The 11,356-nt window shown below is 37.0% G+C and overlaps 1 protein-coding gene and 1 long non-coding RNA gene across 2 annotated transcripts in view; both read left to right on the top strand.

Annotated features, from left to right (window-relative positions):
• LOC117173067 overlaps positions 1 to 9,152 on the top strand; it is a 17,012-nt gene extending 7,860 nt beyond the window's left edge. Inside the window, exons 2-3 of the mRNA XM_033361449.1 lie at positions 8,175 to 8,453; positions 8,975 to 9,152. Of these exons, the coding sequence (XP_033217340.1) occupies positions 8,218 to 8,453; positions 8,975 to 9,077 (339 nt within the window). The 5' untranslated portion in view covers positions 8,175 to 8,217 and the 3' untranslated portion in view covers positions 9,078 to 9,152. The remainder of the gene's footprint in view (positions 1 to 8,174; positions 8,454 to 8,974) is intronic.
• A 329-nt stretch (positions 9,153 to 9,481) lies between these two features.
• Positions 9,482 to 10,848, top strand: LOC117173075. Its single transcript, XR_004467101.1, has 4 exons — positions 9,482 to 9,729; positions 9,825 to 10,052; positions 10,142 to 10,362; positions 10,709 to 10,848. It is a non-coding gene; the product is annotated as an uncharacterized LOC117173075 (long non-coding RNA).
• Positions 10,849 to 11,356: the final 508 nt, after the last annotated feature.

Below are 11,356 nucleotides of genomic sequence, written 5' to 3'. Positions count from 1 at the left end.
TTGAAAATTAAAATTCGAAAATTTTTTCTAAAGCCTCCAGGGGACTTCGTTTTCGCACGAAAAAGTTTTATGTGCCCTTATTGCATCCGGACCCACAATTGAGGTCTTATGAGACATTTCTACCCCCACTTATTCTCACTACTGCTTAGTGTTGCGGAAAATTCCTGAATACTAGACAGTTTCGAGAAAATATTTATTTAAATTTTTGGTTTAAAACATTCATTTTTAGGTTTAAAAAAGTAATTTTAAACCAAATAAATGAATTTCCAACAAACAAAAATCATTTTTTTGGCAAAAACGACAAATTATAAAAAAGATTACACACTATAAAAAAAGTATGCAAATGGTTAAAAATTTCAGTAACTCATAAATAAAGAAACCCGCGCGTTTCGTTGATAATTATACTTCATACATATTTAATTTCCTATAAATGTATTTAGTATAAATAGTATAAAATTTTCTTTAAGTAACGTACGTTACTGTGCATTGAAGTTGCCCAAGAATTTTCGAACGGCCGCGGTACCTTGAGGTCGTCTTAAGCCCGCTTCTAATAACTGATAACTTGTTTTCCCGGTAAGACGATGTTCTACAATTATACTTCCGTATTTCAGTGACTTTAAAACCCTCTATGTGTCCTCAAAGACGCTTTTTGAAGTTTCTATTTTCATAAATAATCAACAATAATTGATCCAGTCATGATAAAAAATTAGATTTCCTAAAATATGTTCAGATACTATTATTTGTTGTCGAAAACTGTACACGTAAATAGTTCGAAATAGTTTTTTTTGGATAACAATATATAAAATAATATATAAATTATTTGTTATTATATGGTTTCCATCGTTTAAATCGGTTTGAATACTTTTACTCATTGCATTGTTCAAAAGATTGAAATATTTGTAGGCACTACCACATTTTCTAAGAATACAAGTGAATTTTTTAATAAAATAAATTTGTTTGCGAAATGTGTTTCATTTGACCAATGTTACGTCGTTTTGTTCGTCAAAGAGGAGAAAGCGCAGTCTTACCTTATTTTAATTTGTCGGTCGCAAGTTTGAGCACGCCTAGGACGCTCTATCTTTTCTTATAGCTCTTTCGCCTTTTTTTGAAAGGAGTAAAAAACGGAGAAATGCTCATGCACCAGCCACATTCTAACTTTGAGGACCACGAGTGACTTACCAAAACGGCACTACCCACTAAACCTTAACTCCTTTTCCTGCTAATCTAGGACTCCGGAACCGCTTATCGCATTACTTTAGAGCCCTAGCTTATAGGCCATTAAGCTGTGCCTCGGCTTTCTCTATTCTTTCGCCTGCTTGGTGTTCACCAGTTACACCTCATTTCTTTCAACCAGCCTCAGATACGGTTCGCGTCGTCCTCAGTAGAAGATAAAGTTGTCTTTTCTCGGGTTCGCCGGCCTTCGACCCTGTGAGGAAGTCACTTATACTACTGAACTTCTCTCTCCTTGAGCTTCTCTTCTTGTTTCTTCTGCCATAGAGCTGATTATCAGTGCTCCGAAGTTGTCGGATTCGTAATGGGACCGATTTCTTCTGCCAAAACACACTTTTCCGCTGCCCATCTGGTGCAATTAAAGAACGTATGTTCAGCGTCGTCGGCCTCATTCGAGCAGTAATCACAGTTAGGTCTAGGTTTCTTTTTCCTGTGGAATAGATACGCATTGACGTCGCCGTGGTCAGAGAGGAACTGGGTGACGTGATAGTTTAATTCTCCATGTCTCCAGTTGACCCACGGTTTCACTTCGCCTATTATCATGACATTTCACCTAAAAATGGGCGTACATTCCGCTATGACAAATCCCGCCGGACTGGATACACATCAATACGCACACGCCACGCTCAAGGCTCCTTTCCTCTGCATGGCCATAAGCTTTTTCCTATGGTATTCCAGTCTAACGGAACCCACCCAGACCTTTGCACTGTAGAACATGATTGAATTCGCCACGCTCATCAAAATCCTCCTTTTGCAGTTTCTGGGGGCAGCTATGCTTGATATAACTCTGTCCCGCATGGCCACCATTTTTTCGGCTTTTTCTGCTTCCTTCGTGATTTGCATCTGGAAGGTGAGCCTCTCATCTATCCGGTTACCTAGGTACTTCAACACATACACAGCTCCAACGTCGTGACCGACGATGTTCGCTATGAACGGTTTTTTGAAGTAGCTTTGTCTAGTGAGAACCACTACCTGTGTTTTCTTGCTGACAAGTCGGAGGCCATGAATTCTTAGCCAGATCTCTATCCTCCTTAAGACCTCTTTCACAAGTTTTATTGTCCTTCCTCTGTTTGAGCCTTGACCATGACCGTCAGATCGTCGGCGAATTCTTTTAATTTAGCCCCATCGGGTAGGTCCATTAATAGGGGCTCATCGTAGACAATATTCCAGAGATCAGGTCTAAGTACTGACCTATTATGGGCAGAAAGTACGCGGGAATTTTAAATCGCCTTTCAAGGACGTCAAGAATGTCAACCTATTTCACAGAGTTAAATGCATTCTTCGCGTCAAAGGTCAAAGGTTTTTAGCTGGTCCTTCTACTGCCTTTACTTCCGCTTTTAATCTGGCACGTAACAAGTTTTCAAGAAGCTTCCCGATGACTTCGAGCATGCAGATTGGTCTGTATGAGGACTCCGTAATCCGGGACCCCCTACCCTTGTTCAGCAAGACAAGTTTCTTCCACCTTGAAAAGAAGTCTCCAGATGGAGGGCAGGAGTTGAAGACGTTGAGCAATAGAAACGGATTTTCTTGTGCTATCAATCGAACTACCTCTATCGGGATGCCGTCAGGACCAGGTGCTTTTCAACATGCCATTTTGGAGGCTGCCATACACAGTTCTTCTTTAGTGAAATGAGGGACCGCTTCTGACAGAACTTCCTCCCTGATGTTTCGTCTTGGGTGATTGGGGAATAACTTCCCAATGATTTGTTCTATTATCTTGGGCTTCATGACAGCGATCGGCGCGCGTCCGTACTTCTTTTCCGTGACTATTTGATAGCCAGGCCCACAAGTGTCTTGATAAATAGCCATTCTGACCTCAACCCGCTTGTGGCGCTTGCTTTCGTTGATGGCTCGGTTCAGCACCTTCTTCACGTTCATGTAGTCCCTGTTGGCTTGGACTGTTCCCTTGCGTCTCTTGCGGTTTCTAGGAATTTGACGCCTCAGGCTGAAACAAATAATCCTTAATTCTGAAACCTTCTGCGTCCGCCAGTATACTGGGGACGTGTCAAGTCTTAGGGCTTTCCCCGACATTGATTGCATTGCATCTTTGCACGATCGGGTTGGTTCTGCGATTTGCAAGGTTTACCACGTTTGTCCTAGAGACGGCCGTGTGTGCTATTTTCTCTAGCATACGTCTGCCCTTCTCAGCAATTGTGCTAAGAAGTTAAGTTGAGTGAGTTTTATAGCATTCCAGCCTCTTCTAACTCCTTGGTTTTTCCGGTTGTTGTGGGCAGCAGATGAGCCACAGCCCATTCTAAAGCGAATGTGTTGGTATCGCTGTCCAAGGCAGATGAAAGAGCCTGCTGCACTTCATACGCACTTTTGGCGATATCCAAATCGAATATCTGGATTTGCGTCCGCAACACTAGTTTTCGAACGACTCCGGTCTCCTTTATTTCTGCAATGGTTGACGCACCTAGCTCCATCAAAACATCTCCTTTACGTCTTTTCCTAACGGCCTTGATATACACATCCATGTCCTCGAGCTTTACTGAGCACCTGATGTCCTTAACCACCTATGCGAAGCTAAGACCACGTCCGCCCATTCTTGGGTATAAGCTTCCACATGTGGCTGCTTGAATGATCTGGAAGCTTCGCCGGTGTTAGGACTTAGTGTTTTTGTGGCCGGTCTCTTTCTTTTTTTAAGACCGACGCCCTTAGAGCGGGGCTCCGGTCTATTAAAAAAGCTTGTGTAACTGAAGCAGGCTCGATAACGGTCAGGTTTACTCGGGTTAGGTTGACAGGTGCTCGGAGCACGCTCCTGCTTTCCCGGGGGATTTATCCAGGTACTCTCTGAGATTACCCAGAATTGTACATACCTTCTGCAGTCCCTCTTTTATCGGCTTGTCAATGTTCCGACTTCCCTCAGCATGCACACTCATCCCGTTCACAGCCTTTGCGAGATCGTTGAGCAAGTCGCTCAAGTGCAGATTTCGAAATTCTTCGGGTTCAAGTATAATACTTGCATCCGTTGTCACCTTGTTTTACACCTTGCTATTCTCCATGCCCGTATCCATGGCTGTTCGCTTTTCCTCCCTTACTTCTTCTGCTTCTGAGTTCGCCATAAATGTTTTATCCAGCGCTTTATGCGTGGAGGGGTGGGCCGAAATAACTGGGAACGGGTATACCCTCGGAACGAAGTTCTACCTCAGTTCCCTGGGATCTAGCCTTTGTTTAACCGGTCTTGAATTGCACGGATGGACCGGACTCGCCCGGAGCACTGCGGATTCCGACCTCTGCAGCCACCACGCACTTCCTGAACAGGGCCCGTAATCCTGATGAACGACCGTAACTTACACTTTGACAGAGCAAGCTCACATCAGCCCATAACCGGTTGGAAGCACTCCCAATTAGTCATGGTTGGCACCGGCCATGCGTGCTTGGTCCACGGTGCCTATTTCATTTCAGCTCTACTTTCTGTTTCTTATTTTGCGTTAAATTTTATTCTCATCTGTGCTGAAACATGTATTATTTTAATAAATTTATATCATTACAATTCATAATATGCATGGAAATGAAAAAAAAACATTCTTATTCTTATTGCCTTGTTTTTATAATTTTAAAAATTTTAAATCTTGTTTTTTACGATTGAATAAAAACTACGCTTCCTATAGAAAAAATACTCATAAAAAATTTCTAAATATGTTCACGTTGAATAAGTTTGGTTTCAGTTCGTAACTTTTATCGTTCTCAAATATAATTTCTTTATCTTAAATGTTGTTTTTAAAAATAAAACAAAAACTAGTTCTCCTACATAAAAGTAATTCCTGAATAATTTTCTATTCTTTTTTAGGTGCACAATTTTTGTCAATCCATCTCTTTTCGTATCTTGCTTTTTGCGACAAATTGGAGATATTGCTATTTCATTAGTTTTTTTTTTTTACTATAAAAATATGAATTTTCGAGTTTTTTTTATCAAAATTCAAAAAGATGTTTAGACAGTCTTGTAGGGCCTTGAAAAAGTAACGTTTTTTTTCTCTTGATTTTTCCCATATCACCATTTTTTTGGCTTCAAATGTTGTTTTTCCTTTGGTTTTTTGGATTTTGAAAATGTTACAACTTTGGTCATTTTTATTTTATCAAAAAAAGTAATAGGGACAAATTGTTCGTATTTTGATCTGCTATAAGCAGCCATTGAAAAACTTTTTAAATATTAAAAAAGTGGTCTAAAAATTTTTCAGAATGCTCTAACGCTTTTAAATTTCTTCAAAAAAAGCTGGCTAACGAACTTGTCCTTTCTTTTCATATTCTTATGAAGTGTGTCAAAGGGGAATCCCATCGAATAATTCCTTTAAATGTCACCGTGTTTACAGACTACAACGACAAAAACGACAGCGTCACGTGAACTTTCAAATAAACGTTTGTTGATTTTTTCTGCACTGTATCTATTAAGTTTTGTAATGCACAATCAGCTCTTATTTTTTAAAACAAATTAGATAAACGAAGAACCAAAATCGTGCATTTAATTTTTTATGAAAAAAGTATAGTATAGTTCATGTACCTAACAGACATGAATTATATCTACTATTGTACACTAATACTGTTGAAAAAAATCTTTATAACAATAGCAATTGAGAGTGCCTAAAAATTTGCTAAAATGACTAAGATTATTTACTAAAAACAATTCTTCACGAAAAATTAAGGTAAAAGATAAATTGTAACGAAATTTTGTAGAGAAGCAACAAAGATTTACGTGAAAGCTAGGTTAGGTCGTGCTGTATAAAAGTATCTATTTTCACGGTTTACACTGGAATGCTTTCTGCATATCCCTACGCTGCAAGGTTGTCGCTTACTTCTTTGTCACACATTTGAGCGATTTAAAATAATTACCGAGAGCTGTCCGCCTCCGAGTGTTCGAAAAATTTGACAACAAGTGTTCCGAAAGACGCGGTGATATAAAATAATCAAAAGGGATTTGTTCTGCGCAATCTCGTGGCGCATTGGTAATGTGGATTAAGAAAATCTTTTTTAATTCAAAGAAATAATTTGCTTATTTTAAATTACTGATTCTAAATAAATTATTTCTTTCATTGTTCCTAGTAATTTTTTTGAATCAAAAGAATTTTGTTTTAAGGGTATTGGTTAAATCCGCCTTTGAAATATTTTTTTCATGAGTACGGCACTCACTCAATATATATTTTTTACAAAGGATTTGCGAACGAAAGAAAGAAAAATGGTCCAATATCCGGGGTTTTTTGAGATCCTCGGATCAATAAAATGTTGAAAAATTAAAAAATTTGTTGAGGAAATGATTATTTTGACGACAAATATGAATTTTGCGAAAGATAGAAATCAGCGGGTAGCAGATGACAGCATTTCAACGGTTAGAATCGTTTGGAAATTTTTTTTTACTTTCACATAATAGAAGAATTCTCGAGATATACCAGGGTTTCAAAGGGCCATGCCTTGATAATGGTGACCCTAAATTTTGCGAAATAAGTTGCGAAATGGAGAAAAAGTCAGACAAAATTGACATGCCCTGTGTGTGTCTTGTAACTGTGTTTGTAATCAGCCACCAGGCTAGCTGTCAACTTCACGTCAGTGAGTGACAATGATAATGTATAACGTCACTTATATCTAATAAATATGAAACTCAAAGCATGACAAGTACGAATAAAGTCAACGGACTTAAGAAACTGAAATAAATGTTATACTTATATCTAATGAAACAACAAGAATAAAGAAAGAAACAAAAAAAACTCTTTGAAATGCTTTACATGAGTTGAAGAAAAAATTTTTGTACGCAATTAATAAAACATATAAAATAACAAAGTCTCATGAAGAAGCATCATCCATCTGTGGGCAAATATTATATTTACATAAAAGGCGGATGGCCTGAAGTTAGCCAGAGAATGCGTGCGAAACAAAAGACAAAACGTTGTCCTTTGTTTTGCATGTATTAATAAAATGTTCTTTTGTTTTGCATGTAATACAGAAACCATTTGTTTACAAAATTAATAAAAAATTTCGGGTGATAAATTTCCATTATTAAACATTTCTGGCGACGAAACTTAAGGAAAATTAGGAGGAAAAGATTTCTTTCTGCCTTCAAATGTTCTTATTGGACAGTTGTTTCTATAATTTGTTTATAAAATTAAAAAAAAAATTAGGGTGATATTTAAAAATTTAATTTAAAAATTAGGGTGATATTACTGGCGATATAATTTGAGGAAAATTAAGAAAAGAAGCGATTTCTTTCTGCCTTCAACGATCCACACTGGGCATTTGTTTGTATAATTTGTTTACAAAATTAATAAGAAATATCGGTTGATAATTTTCAATCATTAAACGTCACTAGCGATATAATTTGAAGAAAATTAAGAAAAAATACTATTTTTTTCTGCCTTTAAATGTCCACACTAGGCATTTGTATATCAAATTAATAAAAAATATCAACTGACTAATTTTTATGATCGAGTATTATTTTTTCAACGAAAGGAAGTAATTTTAAAGCAAAAATGTACTTTGCAAGCAAAAAATCCACAATGTAGAATATTTGCTAGGTTAATTTGTTTACACAAATTAAGGGCATGTGATACTTACAGTTACCCCGGCTTTTTCAACGAAAATGAAAATTTTTAAAAACTGAATTCGAAGATGCTATAAAATATCATAGCGGCCGTCCCCGGACTCTTTTTTGAGGAATAATAACAAAAAAATGTATTGTGCTGAATAAAAATTTCATGCATATGCATTATTTTGAGGTTACGTCGTTTTTCCAATCATAAAAGAGAAATACGAATTCAAGCATCGTGATAGGTGCATCTTGAAGTTCTGATTGGTTCGGATAGCACCTGACCAACAGTTGGACTACAATACCGTGTCGACATAAGTTGAAAATAGTTCGGGCCTCTTTCTTTAACGCATGGATGTTAAAAGAGAGACTCGTTCGATTTTCGACTTTGAAACAGTAGCAGAGTCCTACTGCAAACAATCCTATTCAGTTTCATGTGTATTCCGGCCGGAATGTAACCTCATTTCTCTATTATGGATCTCACCAGTGATGAGGATAACGATAATAGTGTTAACAGAGCTGGATTCTGTACTCCTAAAAAGATGAAACTGATTCGCAATGAGGCTAATTGTAATTCAAAGCAACCTAAGCACCGAAGTGTAAAGTTTGGACCAGAGTTGCAATCAAAATACAGTTTTCGAAAGCCAGACCACACTGATCCATTCAAATGCATTTGCAAACTTTGCAATACAAGTTTTAGGGCAGAAAAGTAAGTACCGGAATATACATGACGACAAAAAAGAGTATACAAGTATAAAAAAATTAAAAGTGATTTGGCTTTCTCAAATATGATGAAATTTTTCAGAGCGGAACAATACCAATACAATTTTTAAGCACATGCTCTATCAACATTAGTTTTTTTTACTGTTTTGTCACCTTCTCATTTCCAAACCAAATGAGACTTCAAGTTAAAATTTTGGGAGATTAAATAAAAGATACTAAGGAACGTTTTTCTACATCTAAATGCTTACAATTACAAAAAAATAATTAAAAATATTTTTCGTTCTGTTTTTTCTAATTATACAAATTTTTATTTTAAAAAACGTTTCTTGGTATCTTTTATTAAATTTTCTAGAATTTCAATTTGATATAAGAGTTGGTTCCAACATAAAAATAGCAGGGTAAAAAACAGACAAACAAAATTTTGAGGTTAATAGAGAATTCCCACAATAGTGTATGTAAAAAATTGAGCGTGGCTATTTCAAACTTCACCCTTTTTTATTTCCTTAGATCTGACACTGAAGGCCACGAGGCATTGGGAGCTAGAACAAATTTTCATCGGAAAAAATCCCAACGCTGCAGATACCGTGGCTACGGCCCAAGTTCTATATGATCAGTTGATAGCAACCCTTAATTTAAGGCAGATTCCAGTACAGAATATTATAGGGTTTGCCAGTGATGGCTGTAGTGTTATGATGGGCTGCAATAATTCAGTCGCTAGGAGAATGAAGTCACTTTCTCCTGGAATTATAATACTGACTTGTATCTGCTACTCTTTGCACCTGTATTTGTGTAGATCTGTGTCGACTTATTTCTAATTATTTTAGCCATACCAGAAAACGTCGCGCATAGTTCATTTAATTGCAGGAACTTTTTGATCTGGATATTACCATCATGCTCCATCCTAGTCAAACACGTTGGTTGTTGTTCATTCCAGCGGTACTACGTATTTTGTTAAATTGGGATGCGCTGAAATTGTATTTTGGTGACCAAACACTGAACTTCTTGCATGGCCGGTTGATAACGGTATACAAAGAATTTTTGTTGTCTTACATGTCTCGTGACTACGTTTTGTGCACCCAAATAACGAGATTTGCCCAGACGACTGTACAAAATATTTACATATTGGTAACATGTACCTGGGTGTCGATGTGATGTATCAGCTTTCAAAACAAGGGTGCCAGTCCAACCCTGAGCCAATAAGTGATTTTCCAAGAAAGATGTCGGCTTTTCCTTATCACATTTTGCCAGGCGATTAAGAAAAGGTAAGCATTGGCTATAAAACTTAACATGCATGTATTACAGTTATTACAGTACCTTTTTATTGTAATAATCATTATAATGTATGTCATGAATGTAGGTATACCTTTAGTAATTCCGTTTTTGCTCGGATGTACCTGCTCAGTCCAAAATCAGCACTTTTACATAAAGAGAGACAAAAGACCGCAAATCTGCATACTCTGGCTTGCCTTTTACGACGATGCATCGCTGTAAACGAGAACCAGGTCGTTGATGACTGTCGCTGGAGGCTGAGAATTTGCCGCATGAAGTGCGCAATACATCTGAACCAGATCAGTTCTGGCACAAGGTGTAATTTTAAGAAACTGTCATTTATAATTATTAATCACTTGATCAAAACAATCCTCGAAACATTCGCTCTGTCAATTCTGTTTACAGTTGTGGCATCACAGAGATGAGCGCGGAGAACAGCTGTTCGAGGCCCTTTCCAAGTTTGCCTAACGGCCCTCTCGATGCCTGTTTCTAATTCTGATTGTGAGAGAGAGAGTTGTCAAAGGTCAAAAATATAAAGACAAAGTATCGGAACAAATTAATTACTCCCACAGTCAACGGCATACTTCATGCAAACTAGGCCGTCAGAACGCAAGGAGGGTGCTGCGGTAAGTTTTCACCACATCCTAAAACGTTTAATAGGATAACTAAATCTAGGTATAACACCACGCCTTCTCAGGCCTACTAAGAAGATGCTGATGTGTCTGAATTGTTTAGTTTTGCTGACTAAAAACATTGTTTCCACTTAAGGGTGCATAATAATTCATTATTTGAAGTATTATGTTTTGAATGTTTATTTTTATGATAGGATCTAAAAGCCAAAGATTGCTTTCCACTTGTGACTGTTACTAATAATTGTAAACTGAATAAGCAACTTAATTTCGCGATTTAAAACCGAACTGGGAATTACGATTTTTTCCATATGTCTATTCACTACAAAATTATTTATTCCAGGTTTAACTAGCTTACTTCTGTGATTCGTAAATTGAAAACTGTGTTTATTACTTGCGATCGATAGCACAATTCATGAATCAAATGTGGAACAAACTACCATAATTCAAACCGAAGAAAGAAATTCCGAATTCCGTGCCTTTACATTTGTAAATATAACTAAGGATATATTTTAAAATATAATAGAAGACAGATATCTATAGTTCGATTAAATCTGTGTTTTATTTTGATTGCGTATAAACGATAATTAAAACGAGATTAAATTAGTGTATAGGTTTTTCGGTGTTAAAGACGGAGATCAAAAACGTCTAATTTTGACTAGGGTGTCCCGCGACCTGGCTAACCTTATAAACCTGGGAAAGTCCTTAAATTTATCGTGTGAATTTCTCAATAAACTGTTAAATGATTGGACCGCTACATTCGGTTTGTCCGCTTGCTTGCAGTAGTACTATTAGTTGTTTTAAGGTGTGACTTTATGGCGGCAAAATATCTGCTTGATGAAAGACAGACATTAACGCCAAACAAATTGAAGAGAATTTTATTTTTTCAATACTTACAAGGAAACTATCCCAGGTGTCCCTCACCGATTTTGATGAAACTGCAATATGTTGTAGTACATCGAAAAATAAGAGACACGTATTTTTTTTTATC

Source organism: Belonocnema kinseyi, chromosome 1, assembly GCF_010883055.1.
Source record: "Belonocnema kinseyi isolate 2016_QV_RU_SX_M_011 chromosome 1, B_treatae_v1, whole genome shotgun sequence".
NCBI lineage: Eukaryota > Metazoa > Arthropoda > Insecta > Hymenoptera > Cynipidae > Belonocnema > Belonocnema kinseyi.
This window is presented reverse-complemented; position numbering and strand designations above follow the sequence as displayed.